The sequence below is a fragment of the Myotis myotis genome, unplaced genomic scaffold, assembly GCF_014108235.1.
Source record: "Myotis myotis isolate mMyoMyo1 unplaced genomic scaffold, mMyoMyo1.p scaffold_m19_p_9, whole genome shotgun sequence".
In the NCBI taxonomy this organism is placed as follows: domain Eukaryota; kingdom Metazoa; phylum Chordata; class Mammalia; order Chiroptera; family Vespertilionidae; genus Myotis; species Myotis myotis.
In genome coordinates, this window is record NW_023416401.1 from 55,146,198 (window position 1) to 55,170,010 (window position 23,813).

At 38.0% G+C, this 23,813-nt stretch overlaps 1 protein-coding gene across 34 annotated transcripts in view; it reads left to right on the forward strand.

Moving 5' to 3' along the window:
- The window catches only part of TCF4 (transcription factor 4), a 344,143-nt gene that overhangs the window by 208,102 nt on the left and 112,228 nt on the right, over positions 1-23,813 (forward strand). For 21 of the 34 annotated variants that reach the window (XR_004970074.1, XR_004970073.1, XM_036323265.1 and 18 more), the window contains 2 exons: positions 11,861-11,990; positions 12,457-12,506. The exons of 3 other annotated variants lie outside the window; for them this stretch is intronic. Coding sequence is in view for 29 of the 31 variants with exons in the window: in XM_036323265.1 (XP_036179158.1) it covers positions 11,861-11,990; positions 12,457-12,506 (180 nt within the window). In the remaining 2 variants the exon portion in view is untranslated. Of the gene's footprint in view, positions 1-6,694; positions 6,787-7,672; positions 7,941-11,860; positions 11,991-12,456; positions 12,507-23,813 lie in introns of those variants that run through there. 10 more of the 34 variants (XM_036323267.1, XM_036323299.1, XM_036323275.1 and 7 more) reach the window with 3 other exon arrangements.

Here is a 23,813-nt window from a genome sequence, read left to right on the forward strand (position 1 = left end):
CAGAGCTCCCCCTGTGGGAGCGCACTGACCACCAGGGGGCAGCTCCTGCATTGAGCGTCTGCCCCCTGGTGGTCAGTGTGTGTCATAGTGACCAGTCATTCCCAGTTGTTCTGTTTGGGTCAGTTTGCATATTACCCTTTTATTAATAGGATAGAGGCCTGGTGCATTGGTGGGGGCTGGCTGGTTTGCCCTGAAGGGTGTCCCAGATCAGGGTGGGGGTCCCGCTGGGGTGCCTGGCCATCCTGGATGAGGAGCTGATGGGTGTTTTCAGGCTGGCCACACCCCCGTTAGGGTGGGGGGTCCCCACTGGGGTGCCTGGCCAGTCTGGGTGAGGGGATGAGGGCCGTTTTCAGGCTGGCCAACTTCCGGCGACGGAAGTTCCCAGCCTCTCCTCTTTTTTTATTTTATTCTGGGATTTATTTACCTTCTATAATTGAAACCTTGTAGCCTTGAGAGGAGCTCAGAGCAGGCCAGGGCGGGTGGGAGGGAAGCTTGGCTTCCTCCATCACTGGAGCAACCAAGCCTCTTGCTCCAGCTCCATGGCCAAGGCTGGCTGAAAGCAGGTATCTGGGGTTTATTTACCTTCTATAATTGAAACTTTGTTGCTTTGAGTGGAGCTCAGAGCCGCCGCAGCAGGTGAGAAGCTTGGCTTCCTCCATCACTGGAGCAAACAAGCCTCCTGCTTGCTCCAGCTCCATGGCTGCCGGCCGCCATCTTGGTTGAGTTAATTTGCATATAGTCTCTCTGATTGGCTGGTGAGCATGGCTTAAGGTGTAGCAAAGGTATGGTCAATTTGCATGTTTGTCTTTTATTAGTGTAGATATAGTAGGGTTTCCCAACCTCTTCATAAAAATATTTCTTAGCTATAATTATCATGCATTTTATTTTCCAGATAAAATTTAGAATCATTTCAACATCTCATGTTCTCCCTCTACTCACTCATTTTTCTCTATTTGGCATTTTGTTTGTATTTGTATTAAAAGTCTAATTTAATTTTGAGTCATCGATTAATTTTGCTCAAGTACTTTTTGGCAAAATATCTGTATAAAAGATTAAAGTATTTGGTTTATTTAAAAGTTGATATGTGAGATTATTTTGGTGTTTTAGGAGTGTTTGTGCTGCTGAATCCTGTCATGATTTTTGTTAAACTGGCTTATGAACAGCTAATCAGTGTCAGATGCTCAATATCTAAATATATGTAAAACAAGGAATTATGGGGACACTTAATAAAACCATGCTTTCCTACATCTTTGAAGATAAACTATAGATGTAATTACTATCAGGAAACTTAAAAATTACAATTCATTTCTAAATCTGCAAAGTTAGTTGGTTGCTCATTGTTAAAATATCATCTTTCTTCTAAAGATTTGAAAGCTGCTTATAAAATATGTGTGTGAATATTGAGTAAACAGAGATTGGGGACTGGCTATTTAGCTAGGAAGGATTTCCTCGAGTGAGCTCTGGATGGGATTTCAAAGGTGGGCAGGTCACTGTTTTGGTGGGAAGCTGCAGAGGTCAAGGCTGAAACTCTGAAGCTGACAGTGGCTGGAGATGAGAGAGAAGGTGGTCGGGGAAGCGCGGATTCCCTGTGATTCTCACTGTACTTTGACTGCGTTGAGGCAAGGTTTGGATGAGGAGGTTCTGCACCCAGCCTGATCCTGGCTGGCTCACAGTCGGCACTTAGCGCAGCCCGTGGACTAAATGTGAGGAAGGAGAGAGGGACGCCTGCGAGGTGGATCAGAGCCTGTGGGGTCGGGCTAGAGGGAAGGGTGTGAGAGTTTGTGCAGGCATGTCAAACTTGTGGCCAGTGGGCCGCATGCCTGCTGGCCGCGAGTTTGTCATGCTTGTTACGGTTTTTCTGCCGAAAGAAAAGGAGCAGCTATGGGCTTTGGAAAACTAAATTCTGTTAGCAGTACATGAACATTCAGGGTGGAACATGCAGGAGAGAGTGAGGGGTGCAGATGGCGTCCATAACATTTTGTGGCGTTCTTACCATGACAAAGTAATTGAACTTCGAGGATGTGCCCCATATAAGCACTACACCTTCATCCTAGAAAAGAAAGTCAGCAAACTATGGCCTGGAGCCAAATCCAGCCCACAGCCTATTTTTATAGATAAAGTTTTATTGGAGCACAGCCCCACCTGTTCATCTACACAGTACGCATGCCTGAGTTCATGATGCATCAGCAGAGCTGAATAACTGTGACAGGGACTTTATGGCTGCCAAAAAATAAAATGTTTACTCATTGGCCCTTTACGAAAATATTTGACCATTGTTCTTAGTGGTGCCATTCTGGAAACACTAGCCCAGTCAGAGAGTTCAGGCAAGTTGGTATATCAATAGTCTTTGGAAGTTTAGGTCGTATAACTTCCTATGAAGAAATGTACCAAAACTGTGTGTTGTGTTTGAAGCTCAGTATGTAAGTTGTTGCCTTGATTGTCTTACTTCTGTCTCTAGTCTACTGTGGCCATTTCTGTGACCATAAGTCCACTAAAGTGCATTGAGTACCTGCTGTCTTTCGATTCTGTCTTGAGCCAGCCTACTATCCACAGTTTGGAAAGTAGAATCCCAGTGCTAAATATCAAGTTTAGATCTTGCTGTCTGCTGAGGAGAGTAATTTCTCAGCCAGCTCTTTTAATTTCTCCTGGCCAGTTTTATGTGCCGTGTTCCCAGAGGAACCGTTCTTTTCAAAACTCTCCCCAAACCATCTCTCCTTTTCTCGTTGTGTCTTTTCCCTCTTTTCTGCAGTGTCTTTTCTCCTCATATATATTTTAAAGACATTAGAGAATAATTAGGAAGCTGCAGAATGTTTGTCGGAAAGATGTGACTTTTACATATTAAGGATCACATTTTAGCTTTTTGGGTGAAGCATTCATAGGGTGTTCCTCAAAACCACTCCAAAGGCACAGGAAAAAAGCTGAGGACCTGGCTGAATATATAGGTGGAGGGATTATATATCTACTAGGCTAGAGATGGTGAAATTATCTTCATGACGGTAATTGGTGAAATCAGGTAAGCATACTCCGTAGTTGATTAATTAGTCAGTTGTTGAGGACACACTGTGTAGTAGTGCCTACTGTGCTAAATGCCAGAAGGATGACTGAGGCTCATTTTCTGCCTGGAACTATCAGACTAGAAGACGGTGAATAAACACTTCCTTGCGTGCATTGTGAGGAATGTTACAGCGTGTGATTGTTTTCAGATGAAGTAGGAAGAAAAGTCTAGAATGAAAAGGACTGAAATGTGACAGGACTAAGATGAGCACACTGGGGAAGAGAGAGAGAGAGAGAGAGAGAGAGAGAGAGAGAGAGAGAGAGAGAGAGAGAGAGAAAGATCATTTATACTTCCTTAGAGAAGACAACTGACCACTCCGTAGAAATCAAGGGTAGATAACTCCAGGAGGCTGTGGAGAGCCAAAGTAAAGGCAGTGGGAGACTCAGATATGAGATCTGAGATATAAGTTGAGATTTCATTGAAAGGGCATATTGTTTTATAGCCTAACACTTCCTTAGTCTATTACAAATTTATGTAATATACACTATGTATGATACTTAGATATGGTAGTATATCCCATTATATTCTAATTTATGTAGCAATGTTACATAATATTCATATATAGTAAGATATTTTACATATATATATATATATATATATATATATATATATATATATACACATACACACACAAACAGTACTCCTTATCAAGGCTAAGTTAAGTACTAGGAACTTTGCTAAGCACTTCATATTATCTAAGTTAATTCACACAACAGGCAGGTGTGATTATGCCAGCATTTCCCAGACATGAAGCCTGCCGCCTGCAGAGGTCAGAGGTTAGAGTCGTTGTCCAGCATCACCCAGGAGGCAAGTGGTGCTCCCACGCAGGCATGTGCTGCTCCACTGAGTTAGAGGCTCTTGTGGAGTAAGATTGAGAGGTGAGCTTCTGATTTTAAGATGAACTAAAGAGAAACAGATGGACTCCTCCTAATGGTTGGGGTGAAGGCAAGAATAAAACCAAGGGTAAGGACTGGAGCGAGGGCGTGTGTGAGGGAGAAGACAAGCACCGGCTGTGAAGTCAAGCCTAAGCGAATTCCCATCCTGGCTCTGCCGCTTGCCAGCCACACGGGTCAGGCAGCGTTCCCACGCTCATGTCCTCGCGTACAATGGGGCTGTATCTTCTGCCTTGTTAGTATGTAAAGGGTCTGCAGCTGTGTCTGGCTCATAGCAGACACTCCGTGGCAATAGCTGCTGCTACTACTACACCTCTTACAGTTCCCACGACTCTGATTTCACGTTCTTCCTCCTCCTCGTACTATTACTACTACTGCTGCTGCTGCTGCTACTACTACTATTAAAGCAACAGTAGTTGGAATGATTAATGGAATAGAAATTTGCTAACAGTACCTAGAATTGTTACCTTAAGTTCTCAGTTTGGTCAGAAGCAATGTTCTGCATTCATTGCAATATGCAGTGAGCAATTGCAGTGGCAGGTCTCTGTGTAAGCTCACCAGGAGTAAAAACATGAATACGTTATTTCCTCTTTTAACTAGTGTATAAACTAGTTGGTCTTTATACCAGTTTTTGATAAGCCATATATTCAAGAAAAAGAACTTTGGGAGGTCCTCTTAATGCACGTTGAAAGCTGACCCACGGGAGCAGGGGCCACACTGAACTCTGGAAGGGTAGTCAGGGCTCCAGTAACTGCAGGATGATTTGAAGATCTCTGTCTATTTCCCGATTCTCCATAGAACCTCAGTTTTCTTGTGATATATGGTAATCTTGTCACCTTATTTATAAGTTCAGACAGTTGTCAGGATACTTTATTTTAGTGAATCTTCTAGCGTAGCTGTCAGAGTTTAATGGAGCACCTATGCCAGGTGCTGGGTAAGCAGGATGAGTGAGATCCCAGTCCTGTGCTCTGGGAGGACAATCTCTACCTGAAAAGGGTTTTTATAGGTCCTTGCTCAGAGGGGAGAGCATTTACAACAACCTTGAAATGGAACCTTTCTCACCCAATGAAAAGAAGACTGACATGTGACAGTTTGATATTCTTTTATTTAACTAAAATAGCAACCTGGACAAATGTACTTTTCAGCACATCTATTGTAGCCACATGTTTATATTTATAGAATGAGAAGTGGCGCTAATTCCCTGGTATATTAACAGGTCTTACTCAAAATGTTCTATTTTTACACTGGAACAGAATTGCTGAAGAGAAGCATTTTAAGGCAAGTAGTTATTATAGCATACTTATCAAATTATATATTAAATAAACTTCCTCAACTGACAAGGAGCATAATCTGAAAAGAAGTAAGTCATCTTTAGTTCTATATTGTTTATATCAGATTGCTTCAAATCTACTTTTATTGTAGGTTGCTGATTGTTTTGGTGTTTCCTTTTAGCTAAATTTCTACCGTCTCACTAACAAATGAAATCCTCTTTTTAATATGTAATAGATGACATGGGAATCCAGAGTGGATTTTCAGAAAACACAGAAAAACCTCCTCAGTTTATTGTATACAATAAGTAATGTTTGTTTGTTCTTTTTAATTTGAGAGGTAGTCAAATAGGTGTATGAATAAATTTTGCCAACCCTTGGGCAGCTGTAATTTCTATACCAAAATGAATGACTTTTTATTTGACTATCACTCTGTTATACATTAAGTAATAGTTACCATGGTAACCTTTGTATCACATTATAATGTTTAAATATAAGGTGATGTGTTTACAGGAAAAAACAGTATATTAGAATTTTTAAATATTTGGTGAAATATAATCAGTAATAAAATAGATGCATTTGTAAAATTTCACTTGGATTCTTTGGGAGTTATGCACATTTCCAACCAAAATGATCAAGTGCATTTATTTATTTTTTGTGATGTGATGGGGGAATATTTTTTTAGAATAGCACTTGGTAAATACCACATAACACTTATTAAATACTGGTAATAGGCCTTGCAAGGAGAAAAATAAAATTTGAACCTGTTTGAAGTCATTTATCAGTGGCCAATATAGTAGTAAGAGTTTGAATTTAACATCACATGATTGATAAAATTATATCAAATACATTTTTGTTTTTGTTTTTGCGTACCTAGTTTGGCAATACCTAGTCTGACTAGTTTTGTTCACACGTATAGTTGAATTAGCAGTCATAGTTTGCTTGTGCTTACAAAAGCAAAATTCAATGAGCCCTTGAAGGAATCCTTATGGCTGTTTCAGGAAAATGGCCACTATGCTGAAATTATTGAGACTGATTGTTGGCTAGTTTCTTTATTAAATATGGATTCAAACTAGCCATTTCTTGTTGCCAGTGTAACTCTGGGCAATTAGGTTTATTTAACTAGTTTTTAGGTTTTAGTTTTTATAGTGGCTTTTCAAAATTATTGCCTCAGTGTATACTAACTGACAGTCATTCTCAACTCTTGAGGAACCGTTTACATAATCCTCAGTGGGCTGTAATATGGGACTGTGAGTTGGAGGAACAGGGAAGGAGGGCAGCCATGTGCTGGACACCAGCTCTCCTGGACATGTTACATATGTTGTATAATGTGTTCTGGTGACACTGTGGTAGAGCTTTTATTATTCCCTTTTTACAGAGGAGGAAAGAGGGTTTAGAGCAGTTGCATAACTGACCCCCAGTCATTTTGCTGTGTGTGCTTCTGAACTTTCTGGGTGATCTTTCTGAATTCAAAACAACCTCTCTCTTTTCTTAGGAGGTTTAGACTCCACTCTGACTGGTACAGTGTGCACTCCACTTTTACAGTGGAAATAGAGAACATTGACCAAAGGTACTTAAAAGAAAAGCTTTGTTAAATGATAATTTTAATAATCTGCATTTCTCCACAGCACAATAACAATCTGTTAAGACCCTGATTATGAAAGTTATCTTATCTTTCTAAGTGTCCCCAGTTCTCCTTTGTTGAAATCAGGCATAGGACAGAAATCAAAATAAACCAAAAAAAGTGCATTCTGGGAACTTCAGGTTCAGGACTAAAGACTGTCCTCAAAACTGGACTGACTTTCAGTTTTGAGCTTTGAAGTTCAAAAGTGGACAGGTGGAAATACTGCCTTCTTCATTGCCCTTTGGTGCAAGATATATTCTATGTTGCAGAGTAAGTGCCAACAGCAGCAAAATTATCGTCCCCTCCTGCTACTGTAGTAAGTCAGCAATGGCCCTTCTGTGGTCAAAATGGCAAATTCAGCAGCAGCTATTCGACAGGGATTTGCAAAAACTTCCCCGTGGCTGTTAGGAATCTTATTCAGCAGTGTCTTTGAAAATCCAATTCTGTGCAGAATTAGCTATGTAGAAATGACCTCAGTTGTGCTTTTTTTTTTTTTTTTAAGAGTTTTAAACAAATGTAATTTTTAATTTTTCTCAGTATGAATTTTGCGCTTAGCGCTGAAAAGTCTATTAGGTATCTATACATATATCCAGTATTCTTAAATTTAACATGGTTCAGAATTTTCTTTTCATATTAATGTAAAGCCTTCCAAAATTCCTGGCTTTATAGAGTCAGTTCGCCACACAAAGCCACTATACATCACTTAGGTTTGTGATGAAAGAATGGAATTGCAGCTGTGTGAGTATTAGAATACCCAAACATGAATTAGACTCACAAGCATTTGGCAATAGTTCAGAAAATGAGCTTAATCTGGTTTCATCTGAGACTGCTTTTCTCTGTTCTACAACATCCCCCCAAGATGTTGTGTCTGATATCAGATCACAACGTAATGGGAGTGACGCAAAATCAGAGAAAGCCTAAGAATCCAGGGGCGCATTTGCCTTCCCCAGAGATATTTTTTCCTTCTATTTCTTTTTTTTTCTCTCTCTCCCAGATTCCAACTCTGAAATTCAAGGTCATCCACCTATTAGATGAATTAATTATAAGCCAGAAAAGCAGCATTCGTTGTACTGTGATCTCACTCATATCTATAATTAAGGGTAAATATAATCTTCCTTTTAAGAAATGTACCACCCACCCAATGCATTTAAAGTGCTGACTGAAAAGAAATAATAGTTCAGAGCAAGATGATTTTAGTTTAACAAGAAAAAAGTTGATAATTTAAGCTTGAAGCAGTCAGTTCTATTTTTGATTACCATTCAGTTATAAATCTAATTTGAGATGTATGCTGCTTTTCTGTTACTCAATTTTAATTCATGGTTTGCATTCTTGGTTGCATAAGCCAAGTTCAGTGGTTGATCAAGGATGTTAAAAAGCTTTCCCCAAAAGAAATGGGGGCAGGGTTGAAAATCTGTTAGAAAGACAGTCTGAAACCCAGATCTGATGTAAAACAAACAAAAATTTTAATTGAAAGGGACCCTCACAGAATGCTGCACTTGGCATTGGAGTGGCTATGTTGGGACTGGCCCTCTGCTGAAGAATTGGCTGCAGGGGGTAGACCCCAAAATATTTAAACCTGATCGACAATATCCGCCTATTTAATACTTTGATTAGAGTATTTTGAGTCTTAAAATTGTTTATCTTTCAATAAAGTAAGGAATGAATAAGGGGAAGAGCTCATCTCATCACATTGCAGACAGTTAAGCAAATGCTAAACCATGGGTTTAAGATTTACAGGTTAGCTTTCTGAGATGCCACATCTTGCTTCCAGTGTTTCCTGGCAGACGTGGGCAGCCTTCTCCTGGGACCCAGTGTAACCGCAGAGCATGAGCTTGCACAATGTCAAAACCTAAAACCTCGCTAACCCTATACAAGGCAAAGAGAAATTGACCCATTTAAAAGTAGACTTTACCTTTCAACCTTAACATTTATTAACCATAAATTTGTCTTTACACTACATGTAGGTAAGTTCGTCTGTAAATGAATTCCTTGTCCATTTTATGCAATACTTAATTTACCTTATTCAATCAAATTAATTTATCTTTTTAAATTTGTAAACTCAGATTTTTCAGCTGGTGGAAAATTTTTTTATCTTTCTTATTGCTACAGTTAAGTGTGTGACGTAAAGGCCAAACAATAGTCAATGGCCATTGTTCATTTCACAAGTATACTCTACAATGAGAACACATATATTTTTATCTTGATTTTCCCTGGGGGCTGAATAGGGCCCCCTTAAGTGTGAGGAAATGCTTATTTTTGTTACATTAGAAGAATGATTCTGTTGTCAAGTGAAAAAGAAAAAGGAACAAACAAGTCTAAAAAGATAGACACAGAAATGTGCTTTGTAAAAAAAGAGATTAGCATGGGCCACTAAATGTTTGTCGGCGCTGTCTGGTTTTAGACTAAGTCACTCTACACAGTTCATGTGGCTGGCTGCACTTTCTGGAGTCGCATACATGATCTATTTACAACTGGCCCATGAAATAATTTTCTTTTACATTAGCAACAATAAGGTGAGCCCCAGGCTCTTAGCTACCATCTAGTTATCATTTTATATTTTTCACAGCTCTATTGCGAATGCTGCTAAAATACAGTATTGCAAGTTTCTTTTTATGGTGACTTATTGAATGCATCTACTTTCTTGGGAGTGAAAATCTTTGCCACCAGTACCAACAAAACAAAGCAATAGTTAAGCTTATTAAAAAGACAAGCATTTAAAAAAATCTGCTCAGCACTTTTCTGAATATTTTGTATAATTTTAGAAAAATAAACATGAAGAAATGGGATAATCCATGGTTACCAGAAGGGAAGGGAAGGGAGGACTTGAGAAGGTAAAGGGGATCAAATATATGGTGAAGGAAGGAGACTACACTTCAGGTGTTGAGCACACCATGGCATATATAGGTGTCTTATTATAAAGTTATTCACCTGAAACTTAAGTGTATATTAAGTATATTGTTATTAACCAATGTCATCCAATAAATTTAATTAAAAAGTAAAGTACAAAAATATTATCAATAATATAGTTTTGGACTCCTATTTCCAATGAAATAAAGACTCATTTGTAGATTTACCAAACTATAAGAGGTTGTGATTTAAATCATCTGCAGATTTATTAATGAAAATTTCAAAGAAAATTTGGATTTGGACTTAAATATAGACTTCGTTAATAAGATTTACCAAGATCAAGATTTTTGATTGAGATTCTAAAAATGTTTAATACCATTCCTAAAATGACAAAGAAATCATTTGATGATATACTGTTGGATTCCTGATTTTGTAGAAAAGTTGATTATAAAAAGCTCTGTATTTTAGTTTGTCATTGCATAGCATTTTGACATCTTAAATTCAGAAGAGACAGTAATTGAGCATGTGAAAGCCAGATTTTTATCTGGTATATAATCTGGTTTTTATTGGCAATTTATTTGGCAGATATTAAGATACTTACAGTGAGCTGATTACTCAAAATGCGCTTCCAACCTAAAATCTCACCCTTGAAGTTTTATTTCAAAGTAAGGTTTATTATGTATCCCTTCAAAAAGTCTGAAACTGGAATCAGGCAAAAGCTAGCTTGTCAGTAGCTGATTAGTCCTTTATCTATTACTCATCCAGCACTCACAAATCCCTGGGAATGGAAGGGTCTCTTTATGATATTTCGCTATATGGCAGGGGAAAGGGAAGGTTTAAATTTTTGATTTTCCAGCTTATGGGTCATATTTGACCAACTGCTTTCACTAGCAGACATGCCACTTTGTTGAGCTATTTAGGAATCAAAAAGACTGCCTTAATTTAAAACAAGGACCCTTTGTTTTAGTTGGTGACTGCCTTGTGAAATTTTTCAGTTCTCAGCGGGTTAACCAGGGAACAGGGGCAGAGTCATAATTGGCCTATTTAGAGTATTTTGCATGTGAATAGTGTGTTAGTGAAGCATCCCTAAGTCTGTTGTGAGTGACATGGTGATTAGAATTTAGATTAGGGAAAACACATTCTGTACTTTATCAAGGACAGTAATTAGTTCAGTCAGTAAAAGTTGATTACAAGTAACGATAAAGTTAGATTTTTAGTACTTAATTTTAAAATTTCTTTATTAAATAGTAAATTTGCTCTTAATATAAATGGTAGTATCTACACTTGTTTTCTTTCACATCAGAATAATTAAAAGAACAATGTGTTCAATGCAGAGCTTAATCAGACGATTTATATGTTATGGGTAAGTTTCTATGTAGTTTTTAGAAAATGTGATATTATATAATCTTTCATATGTCATCATTTTCGAAGGTTTAGTAATTTGCCACACTGTGATAAGTTAATGATATTTGTGAAAGTTTTCTCGTGTTCAGGTAAATGTTTAATCTGTGGGGATGTGTTTCAACCTCCGATAGTCCTCAAGAGGGCACCTAACGTTCTTTAATCTGTTCCTGTTCGCGTAGAAAGCCTCCTGTTCCTATGATTTTGGGAGTTAATGTGAGGATTTGAATTTCCACCCGGATCGTTGGCATTTTCTTTTCTGTGGGTGCTGCGTAAGTCTGTGGAGGATCGTGCTGTGCCGAGGCAGAGGCAAGGTTCTCAGTGGACTTAGCATCTATCTCCACTCACCCCCAATGTGAGCAGCCAGGGAGATGTGTGCATTCGGAAAATCAGATGCTGCTTGGTTCTTGTTAAGGAAGGGCATGAATAGTTCCCAGATGTGAGCTTAAGTAGAGATAAAGAAAACATTAGTCTTACATAAGTGCCCTTTTCTTTTAAATCAAAATGTTAGTCCTCTTAAAAGATTAAAATACTGCTTAGGAGGGAATCACCTTCTACCTTCCTTTCCAAAGTAGGAATTAAAAATTCACCGACTCTGTGCTAGCTTCTTAGACTGCTTTCTTTCCCTTTTTGTGTTGGTGGGTTTTAATTGTTTCAGCTTAGCAGATGCTGTTTTCTTTATTGCATTGGTTTAAGTACTAACAATCAGTTGGGGGGTGGTGAATGTGAAAAATTAACCTTATTTGCTTGTTTTCCCTTTTTAACCTTTCAGCAGAGTCTCCTTGGAGGTGACATGGATATGGGCAATCCAGGAACCCTTTCGCCCACCAAACCTGGTTCCCAGTATTATCAGTATTCTAGCAATAACCCCCGAAGGAGGCCTCTTCACAGTAGTGCCATGGGTAAGGTATTCCTCTGTTTGAATGCCTGAGTGATTCTTAGTAGTCTCTTTTTTCTGTCTTTTTTAATACCACTCTCTCATCCTATCCCCCCCCCCAAAAAAAATCATGAAATTTTGCTCAATTGTCAGGCTCATGATTCCCCCTCAGTAGTGCATTGGGTGGGGTATGTTAACACCCTGTAGTAGAGAAAGAGCTATTATGGTGAGCGCTTATTTCTTATGTTCTCTTCGCGGCCCATATGAGAAACATTTTAAACAATCAGAGTATTAAAAAGTTGAATATGTGCACTTTTATGAAAAAGGCAGAATTTGATTTCTGCCAGGATAAAAGGTGGTCATGGTAGCAACATTTTGCTAAGGTAATGATTTAAGAAAATCTGGTCTAATCTAAAGGCTTCGTGGTTTAAGCTGCTTTAGTTAGGAAACTGGGCCTGCGGGGAGCTCACAGCCTCTTCATTTCCTTTCAGAGGTACAGACAAAGAAAGTTCGGAAAGTTCCTCCAGGTTTGCCATCTTCAGTAAGTACTGCTGGTTTCTGCTTTGAATATTGTTAATTTCATTCTGTTTTGTGAGATGTGAGGGCAACAGGAGGAAATGAGGTTCCATGCACCAGAGCTGCAAGGTTATCTAGAAGGTGGATGAGGAAGGAATGCCCTGCACGTGCAGCCACCGGACCCACGTTGGAGTGATTAATGGCATGTTCTGCAAGACTGGGTGGTTGTGTGGGTATTCAGCAGGCGAAGCTCTGAAGGGAGCCTTGAAAAGGTGCCTGAAGGTCCAGGAGTTTTACCTGTGCGGAGCTTTCAAGAGAATGAGTATTAGTTTCATGTGTTGGTTAAATTCTTTGTCAGTATTATGATGATTTATGGATTTGCATGCGAAAGGAGATTTGTGGAGAGGATTTAGGAAAAATTTACATGGTTTTCAGCCCAGAGTGCAGAGAGAATGTCTCTATTTTCTAAAGAGGTTACTGAATAAGACTGCAAAGGTAGCTGCTTCGGTAGCCATTTGTGTCTGGAACACCAGGTGACAGCAAGAAGAATCCAGCTGTAACCAAAAGCATTCTGGGTCTTTCTCATAGCGAGCTAAATGCAGGAGTGGCTGAGGTCCCTCCAGTCCCTAGCAGAGCAAACAGTGGTTGTGATCACAAAGAAATATGTGGTATCTTATTTTCATTTCTTACATATATTTTCAGATTCGAGGTCCTGTTTTTTTTTTATTTAAAACTGGTCTATTTCTAATAATTTCCTCTTCACATAGCATACAAATATGAGTTCTTCTCTTCTTTTTTCTCCTTCCTTTTATCCCCCCTCCCAATTCTTCTTTCCTTTCTATGAGATAGATATTACAATTTAAATCTTTGTTCTGTAGGACACTAGTATTCTTTGAAAAGAATGATAAAGGGCCTATTATAAGTTCTCACATTCTAAAATAAATTATATTTATATTTCTGAAAATATATTACTAAGTAATTCTTGCTTTTTATTTTATTTTTAATAAAATAGAAGAATACTAGTTTTTGCAAATGCACTGTTAGATTAACCCAAACACCTGTGTATTTGACTTGATTTCAGTTTAGTTCATCTAAAAAGTTATTAAGTGAATATATCAGAATAACTCTTACAGGAGAGGGAGCAAATTTTGTATGCTGATTATCATAGACTTGGCCATGTTGAAGAGGTGTCACAAAAGTATCCATAAATATAGAAAAATATTGTGTAAATAAAACTGCCAATACATATAAAATAGTCACTTTGGACTACCAATAAGTCACTTAAAATGTACTGAGTGTTTATTCTTTGATTTTTCTGTGTTGTATTGAAATTGACTAATATCCCCTTAGGTTTTTATAAGCATATTTTAAGCTTGAAGTTTGTGGTGGATTTAATGTAGATGAAACTTTAGCTCTTAATAGCTTTTATGAAAACTTGAAATGATATAGTCCTCACAGCTGTTTACATTTTAAACATGCCTGAACTTAATATGGACAGCATTAAGTACAATAAGTGAACCTTTGAATGTTCTGAAATGATAGAAGAGCTCTGTGGTATAAAAGCCAAGCAAAACTTAAAGCAATAATGCCCTATTTATGCCTCATATTCAAATACATTTAGGTGTTTGTTTTTTTCCCCAACGCTAAAATAATGCAGAAATCTGCAGTTTCGAAGGGGTGCTTTGGTGTGGCATTAGAAATTATCTATCTGCTTATTAATTGTTAACAATTTCTCATAATTCATTGTATATTTTTAAGTATTTCCCTGGAGGGAACTGGCCACTATAGAAAATTGTCTTAATAGCAAATTTTTCTTTGCTATTAAGACAATTTATGTGTTGCTGATATGTTAACAAATATTAAAGTATATTTTCCTTCTGAATAGATCTGGAATTGGAAATTTAGTTTGCATTATTAATTTTGGGGTTTTGATGATCAGTTTAGGAATTACTATTGATAGAAAGTGTATCTTGGCTACACGTTTTAATGGTCCTTGTAGAACATCTTGGTAAATAGGGTACCTTTTTTGAAAGACAAGGAGGGAAATTCTGTTGAAATGGAAATTTTACCCTTTTGTGTGTGTTTGACTTTGTATTTTATTCAAGAAGAATAAGATACCTTGGTTGATTTTTGGAATCCAATAATCTATTTATTGTCATTACTTTAAAAATAATCTAGCTCTGTTTAAATAGCAGTGTAACTTAGTTTATATTAGCTTTGTTGTATGTATTGATTATATGCGTTACCATCACACAAAATGTATATTTTATTTTGACCCAAAGAGATGGTCTGTAGTAGACACTGTAACACTTTTGCCCCAGTAGATCTATATTTATGTATTTTTAGATCTCTGCTATGTTTAATTCTTTTTTTTAAGCTCAGATACACTTATGAATATTTATTTGATAAGAGACACCTCTAAAATTCAATATATATGAACATTTTTATAACAAATAACAAAAATTACGGTTAATAAAAGATTCCCTTTGGAGTGGTTATGACTAGATAAAGACATTTATGTTTTCTTTCATGCATATTTACCATGATAAATAGTAATAAATCTGTCATAATCTGTTGTGTCAACTCCACTTGTTTTTGTTTTTTGTTGTTTTGTTTTGTTTTTTCAAAATGGGACCTTTCTCTTCCTTAACATAAAACAAAGAAAATTGAAACTGTGACATCTGTAATCAGATGTTATTGATGACATGACTGTGGGGCAGAGGCTGGACTTCTCTGGTGGCCATTAGGCTGGGTCTTTTAGGAAATGAAGAGAGGGAGGGGCTTGCCTAACCCTGTTTTTGAAAATACTGCAGCATCTGTGGAAGAGAAAAACGCACGCCTGGCCCAGCATCATGCCATGGACCTGGCAGGTCCTTAAACGTGTGTCTGTGCCCTGTGCCGCTTCTAGAGCCCCAGGTCACTGAGGAAGCCGGGCCCGGGAGGGGCAAAGGCCATCCTGCAGGGCCTGTGGCACAGGCGCAGTGGGGAGGAAGTCCCCAGTGGAACAGGCCTGCAGTAGGGCGAGGGGGATGTTGTGTTTAAAGGAAAGCCTGTGTGAAATGACACCTCTAATGGCCCAGAGCCCTGCTTAGCACGCACAACATTGTCATGTTCTCTGTTCAGGTTCTACTATGTGCTCCTCTCAGTCCCATCCCAGTCCCTGGTAGCCCTTACCTGGCGGTGAGACGTTGGTCAGAAAGCTCCTTTTGTTGATGCCAGTTCGTTTCTCTGAGCTAATTTCTAGACTCTACTTGTGAAGTTCTTATTTGTTTGATTTCCACATCTTGGTTTTCTTTTTAAAAACATTTACCATCTTAGTATTTCTCAGCTTTACTGCTCTTTTCAGCAGTTGTCTTACCCTTCGTATAACCTAATAACATACACACTAAATCATGAATTTATGCAGAAAAATCTACCACTTTAAATCACATTTTTGGAAAAATGATCCACGATTCTTAGATGTTAATACAGGAGCATTAACATCTAGAAAGCAACAAATTTTCATATTGTATAGTTTTAAAATATTTTTTTCAAACACAAAGATATGCATCTCCTTTCAGATACATTCTTGTGCCCATCAGTATGTAAATACATAAGGCTTTAATCTTATCATTTAGAATGTTTCAAAACAATCTACATTTTACCAGATACAATTAATAACTATAATCATTTCACTTCAAACATTGGTGGAATCTATCTTCACTTCTAGTCGTTTTGAATTCACTGTCACTCTCCGCTGAAATCCCTAGAACCTCAGAGTTCTCTGGAAATAAGTTTTATCCTTAGAAATAGTTTATGGTCTCGTATATCACTAAGTGATCCTTTATTCACACTGTACTTCTCAGTAAAGTCTGTTTTCTGTGTTGAATTGCAGTTTTAGTTTTGGTATTATTGTTTATGAGTTTGTTTTTTTATTTGAAACTTAAGAGGATCTGCCATTGTATTAAGTTTTCAGAGATCATTTTGGACACACTGATTTTAAGGAAGACAATCTCCATTATCATAAATATTCTAAAATAAAATTTAGAACCTTCAGGAAAATGTGAGACATAAGTTAATCATTATATGGATTTGAAAAATACGATTCAGTGTTTAGCAATTTTCATAAGGAAAAATTCTAAATAAAATAAAATCTTAAAGTTCTGATGAGGCTTTCTTTTATAGAAGAGATTACTGGGAAATCACGAAAAGGTGGATAATGCTGATGACATTAATTATTTTGTGTGTTTTCCATTATATTAAAAACCCTTCATCTTTGAAGGTTTCAAACATGATCTTGAGTTCATACCTGAAGTTATTTTGAGAAAAAAACTTTTCTCAAATGCATGAAGAAATCACAATTTAAAAGAGAAGTTGGTAAATTGTGTTTTTTTTATATTAGAGTTCCAGAAATCTTATATGGTCAAAAAATTCAGTGCTTAAAATGCATAATTTCCCCCATCACTTTTGAAACTGATCATGAGGAAATCACAATGATGCTTTATCATGTCATCCAACTTGTAACTTCAGTGACAAGACAACTTTTGTTAAAATAAAATTTATATTAAGTTTAAAATGATCTGTCAGCCACCAGGGCTCTATCTTGAGTAGGAAGGTCTAGAAGTAGCCAGCCAATTGTGTGATGAGATATAAAAGGAGGAGCCTCTTCAAGGGCCATTCCTGGAGAGGGAGGTACTTTGTGAAAACATATCACTGTAGGAATTTACATTGAAATGTTAGGATAAGTCACAGTATTCCAACTTTAAACATAGTATGACCATTTTTCAATTAAAGATATTGGAGCATGAAGTTTGGATATTAAGCTTGTGTTTACTAATTATGAAAGTGTATAGGTGGGTGAAGGATAATGCAATTAAATCATCCCAAATAGGGGAAACATATTATTCACACAATTTATATAGAATGTGACACTGGGAAATACCTTGAGATTTGACAAATATTCACCACAGATTATTCCTGATTTTGTGCAGTTAATACTGAATTCAGTAAATCAAAAGCTTCAAAAATTCAGCACATTCATTGTTTCTTGGAAAACCAATCATATTCTCGCTATTGCAGTTAGAGGTCACGCTTTTTACGAATGACTGGTTATGAAACAAATATAGGAGAATCTATAAGTTTTCATTGAGGGTTCTTATTGCGTTAAGACTATTTCAAAAGCATACAAGACTTAGGCAAATATACAACATATATATACCATTAGGCATTCCAGTCCTTCAGGAGTTTGCTACGATTTTCTATATTTTCATTTAGAATTTTGGAATAATAGCATTTAGTGTAAAACTAGAATCATTTGTTGAGAAAGGATAAATACATCTCCGGTAACTCCTATTTTGGATCTTACTTTATCATGTTCATTGAACAGTCTATTTGGTGTGAAGTTATAGACTCCATTGGAGTGGTATTTAATTATTAAGAAATCTAAGAAGGCGCTGCAAGGCTGCTGTACCTAGATCGAGAATTGAAACAGATCTTGCATATGTTTTGAAATTATAAAAAGTTATTCTGGATCTGTGAATTTATTTTATGCTTGTGGAATAATATAGATGGTTGGCTTAATATTCAGTAGACTACCACTTTTGTGAACTTTTAGTATTTCATGTATTAAAGCATTTGTTTTCTAACATAGAGATTTTTTTCCCTCGATCATTGATAATTGCTGCATTTCCAAGGTGTGTTTCCTGGTTTCAAACATTTAAGTGTTTGTTTGAAAAGAATAAATCAAAGTTAAATAGCATTGGGAGGACTAAATAAGATTCTCTCGAAATAGGTACCAATAACCCTAAACGGAATGAAGGGTCTCTTCAAAAGTAGCAAAGTTGTATTTTCTTGAAGCAGATGAAATTGTCAGGCTGTTGACAGACACTTGCTTTTGTTATTGTTGTTTTTTTTAAATAAATTTCACTGAATTCTTAGACTGAGCATAATGCTGCATTTCAAAGCAATAGCATGAGATTCGCAGCCTTGATCTCAACCTTCCCGAGCTGTGTTTGCGTACACGAGTGTGGGTGCTCATTTTAGAGGAGAGAGCTTTTATAAAATGCAGTGCAACATGTGTGGCTTTAAATGCTCGATTATTTTATCTCAAAGCAGCAGCATGCGAACGATTCCCCTTTTTAAAGTTGCAGCTGCTGCAGAGGTGCGGGCTGGTTAGGACTTTTTGGCTTTGCTTGAGCTCATGCGCCCTCTTCAGAGCGATGATGGTAGTGCAGAAGATTCGGCATTTTGCAGAATTTCAGGGTGGAAAATAGGATTTAAGTTTTGGTGAGAACTATATATTCAGTTCTGAAAGAATGGCAAATTAGATTTGGAAAAGGACATTTTAATAATTATATTTCAGTGTTTTAATGACACCCCCTGTTGTCTCTCTACTCTAACTTTTTCATCTGAGGAATTAATTAATCATAAATCTGCTACTAGGGTTGAAACTTGATAGGTAAGCGATTACTTCTAGAGTAATCAGAAGAGGGTCTGTGTGTATATTAAGTTTCACTACATTTATTTTGAGTATTTGGTGGAACAGAAGACTGGGGACATTTTTTTTCTGAAATCCTCTTCATAGCAAGTTGCAAAGAAAAATTCGTGTTCTGTTGCTAGAATTTAGTTGTGTTCGCAATGACAGTAATTCAAAGCATTTCCTTTGTGAAGCATGGACTCCTATTAGAAAGACTTATATTTTCTCAGAAAAGCGACCCTTGTGGTACATTCCTCACACATCCATATAAAAACTGTCACCACTTACAGTTGCCATTTTAGAAAAATGCTGTTTTGAGACAATTATTTTGATATTATCTGTGAATTTGTGCCTAACTGTCTAGAGCAGCCTCCTCCCTCCCAACCCATATCATCCTAAATATGCCTCCTGGATTATACTTATAATAATATTGTAATGGCTTCATTCTACCGATTGGCACAGTATATCATTATATCATTAGCTGCTATGAGAAAGCAGTTTCAAGTAGGTGTCTGATTTCTTAGCGTTAATGTTTTCAAGTAACCCTGTTTGGGGAATTCGGTTGTTTCACAGGTGCTCAGGAGTATTAACCCAAGGTACAATAATGCTTTCTGGCTTGCTTATTATAAAATGAACTTGAAGCACAAAATAATTCAGTAATAAATAGAGTCTAAAAACTGGGGCTTTATCTTCATAAGAAAGTCTAATAACTGAGATGTTAGCAGATGGGCTAAAAATAGAATTTGTGAAGGATGCACACTCCTTTTCATTACTACCAAAGCTGAGATTTTAAAAGAATGCTCATGGCCTAGTGATTACAATTTGCTCAATCAATTTGGATTTTTAAAGTCATTAAGCTAAATAGAAAATAAACCTATTTCTGTAACTAATGTACTATTTGAATGTATTATTATGTAATAAAAAGGTACACATTCTGCCATTTAATACTAAGACATATGCTTCATGAGTGAAATTTTATCACCAAAGCCTATGGGTTCTCATATAGTGCCTTCATATGAAGTTCATGTTTAGATGTATACAAGACATTGCCACATATAATCTATAGCTGAATTGGTAGTGGTAGGCAAAAGAAAAGAGAATTAAGCATATTTATTATGGACATGTACAGTTGGAATTACAAAAATCAAACCCCAATAGATAATTCTTTTACTTATAAAACAAAATAATGCTACTTTTGTTTTCTCTTTAATAAATTATATCAACATCTAGCTATTAAGTGGAACCCTAAAATAAGCTGGGAGCTCCCAGGGGGAAAAGCATTTTCAGAAGTTTTCATTCATTCATTCATTCATTCATTCATTCATCTCTTTCTTCAAAGATACTCATTCCAAATATATTGTTCAACTAAAATAAAATCTAGACATACCATCTATTTGAATATTTCTTTCTCTCCCGTGCGCCCTTCATTTAAATTGTAAAGCTTCAAACCAAGATTCTTCATGTTTAAGGGAATCCCCAGTGCTGTCTCACATCCCACTTTGGGGAATGGCCTTATCATTTTCAAAAGCATACAGTCCGGCCTTTGGAGACGGTTGTACAATCAAAATAAAATAACCCTTAGTGTACCACAAGTACTTTTTGTCCTTTAGGTTTATTATGTATACATCTTAAAGAAGGTAAGGGTCTTATTATATATACATCTTTTTTTTGTCTCATAGAAGCTAAACTCATTGTGTTATGCACATTACTTTGAAATATATTTCCAATGAGTAAATATAGCAATAAAAGTGGTATAGTAGGGTAGAAATAAAAAGCTCTTCCTAATTTCATGTGTAATACCCTTTATTTACCCAGTGGCCTTGGTAAGATCACACACCTATTTCATGGTCTACAATATACATATAAATGGTGTCTGTTTAATGAGATTATATTGGTATACTAATAACACACCCTTAACATAGTGTTTACTCTGTGCCAAACATAAACACTTTGCATCTATTTGAAATCATTTAATCCTACCAAAATTCTGTGAAATGGGTACTACTATTTATTCATGGCTAAGGATATGGAAACTCAGAATACATTAAATATTCGGAAGTTTCATCTCACTGTAGAATGAGTGTCAGTACCCCCAGTGTCAGTGCACTAGTGATAAAGCACAACTTCCACCCACTAGGCAGATCTGTTAGAAAGACCAGACAGCCCAGGATAGCATTTCTGTAATGGAGACAGAATGGCCCAGTGCTTACCATGGAATCTGATCAGCTGGGGTTTTTAATGGTGGTTAGCATAGTCCTGTCGCATTGTAATATCTAAGATATGGTAACAGCCGATGATAGTGATGACAAACACTGCCAATGTTAACATTAGCACCAAGGTAACTCCTGCCTTCTGGCACTGGTGAAGAATTCAGCAGATAGTTTACCATAGTAGTTGGCAGGGCAGAAACTAGAGCAGGGTCTCAGCTGGCATGCAGAAGAATCCTGCCTCCCGAAGGTCACTTGATGCTTCTGAAATTATAAAATACTAGAGGCGCCCTAACCAGTTTGGGTCAGTGGATAGAGCGTCGGCCTGTGGACTGAAAGGTCCCAGGTTCCATTCCCGTCAAGGGCATGTACCTTGGTTGCGGGCACATCCCCAGTAGGGGGTGTGCAGGAGGCAGCTGATCGATGTTTCTCTCTCATTTATGTTTCTAACTTTCTATCCCTCTCCCTTCCTCTCTGTAAAAAATTAATAAAATATATTTTAATAAATAAAACTAAATTAAATACTAGAGGCCTGATGCACGAAATTCATGTAAGGACGTTGGCCCCGGCTCCGGCCTGCCGCTGCCACGGCCTGGGCCTCTGCCGTCTCTTGTCACAGCCTCTGCCACAGCCCCCACCAGCTGCAGCTTTGTCTGGAAGGAAGGACATTTGGAAGGACGTCTGGTCTAATTAGCATATTGCCCTTTTATTATTATAGATTGCAAGTGCTTTGTGTATCTCCTTGTCCTTATAATAGTGTCTCTGTCAGGCCAAGGCATCCAGTCAGCCCTTTTCAATATTAGACTGCTCACTCCACAAAGTTTGTGCTAAAGTGCGGACTTCATCTTTTTTCCTTTGAGTGCGATATCAGTCCAAGATGACAAAGCTCCTCACAGTGATTCCCTCTGCCAGTAGCTGCGTTATGCCTACATCAGCCCTGCCTCTAAGTGATAGGAGATGCGTGCTTCTTCTTTCACGTTCTATCAGTGTTTTTCTGTAATTGGCCAGAGCTGGGTCCTGGGAGTGACGCATGCTTCCACTTCAGTCGGCCTGGCTCCGGTGCCCTTGGTGAGGGAATGTGAGGCCTGGGGTTTTCATTCATCTGGCAAGATGAAGATGAGTTGACCCGGTGGGTGCGTGTGGCAGTTCGTTTCTCTTACCCAGTCAGAGTTTGATTTGTTTAGGACTGTTTAGGTGAATTTCTAACATTAAACAGGACTATTTATACAGATGTTTTAAGGGTAAAGTCGAAGACTTGCTGGATTCTGGCCTTTGCCACATTGTAATGTGTTTTTTCTCAGTGCCATTGCTGAAATCATAAAAGTATTTTTGCTTGTCAGCTGTGGGAAACCTAAAACAATTTTTTATAAGGGCTGATTACTTCACTCTTGCAGTTGAGCGGGGAAGAGAACATCTGGAAAAGGGGGTCGGGGAGAAAGAGCATGGTCTCTACATTCTACCACGGATGTTTTTCCCCAGCCAGTCTTAATTCACAGAAAAACGAGGCACCGCGTCGGGTTCCTGGGGAAAGGCCCCTTTGGGCCGGACATTTTCCTCATGTCCCTGAGCAGGAACCAAGCGTCGATGCACAGACAGACTCTTTCCCTGGGACGCCAGTGAGATCTGAGGGAGCCACCCTGCTCTGTTGTCATTGCCACCTTGTGGATTACAAAGGAGATTGGTTTTCTTCAAACTCCCACTGAAATGTGGCTTTTTGTGGCAAGTGGCCTCTGGCCGTGGATTGTGTTCCTCCCCGAGAGGATCCCTCATTTGTTCAGCAACACCTCACTTCTCCCCTCGCAGTTCACTCACAATTCTGATGAGAGTGTTTTTTCAGGAAACACACATTTCACTTTTTGACCTAGGAGCATCTGTTAGAATTTTTTTAATACTACTTTGGCATTCTGAAAGTGTTAATGTCTTTCATATCTGTTTAATGCTATTTAGGGATATTTATGATCACCTCTTGGTTACTCGGGGTAAAGCGTGTCGCAATTTTTTTTAAACAGACAGGAAAGCATTCACATGAGGAAACAGATTGCTTTAAACATGTGCTTCCTGCGACAGTAAAAAGAACAAATTAGATTTAACACTGTGTAATGAATGCACAAATGTGTACGTTGAAGCTTTTTAAAAGCTTTATGTTCAGTTCTGGTCACTACAAAAATGGAGTCATCTGTAAAACAGAAAGATGATCAGGTTCCTGAAATGCCCAGAAATGCAGATCTGCCCCTGATGAGGCCTCACTGGAATCGGGAAAAGCGGGATATGTTCACGTTGGAGAGAAAGAGGCCCTGACAGGCTGCACCCAGGTTCAACCTGGTTAGAGTCGGATTCTGTGCCTTCAGCAAGAAAATCAGAATGTGATGGACGGGGGTGGGGGGGAGGCTTTATTCCCACCCCCTCCCTCTCTGAGGGTCAGGGAAAAAAAAAAATCCATTCTTCTCAACCCCAAATAGTCCCCTTTCTTTCACGAAAGAAAAATAAGAAAACCTGCTGTTTACTGACTAGTGCCTGCTAAGATTTAATTACATAAGAAAGAGACTCCTTTTCTTATTTCTGTGCGCCAGTCCGTGCTCAGGTGTGCTGGCTGGCAGGGAGAGACTGGAATCTGAGGTGTATTTCTGGCTCGCCAGCCTGGGGAGTCGGGAGGCATGGATCCTCTCCCCAG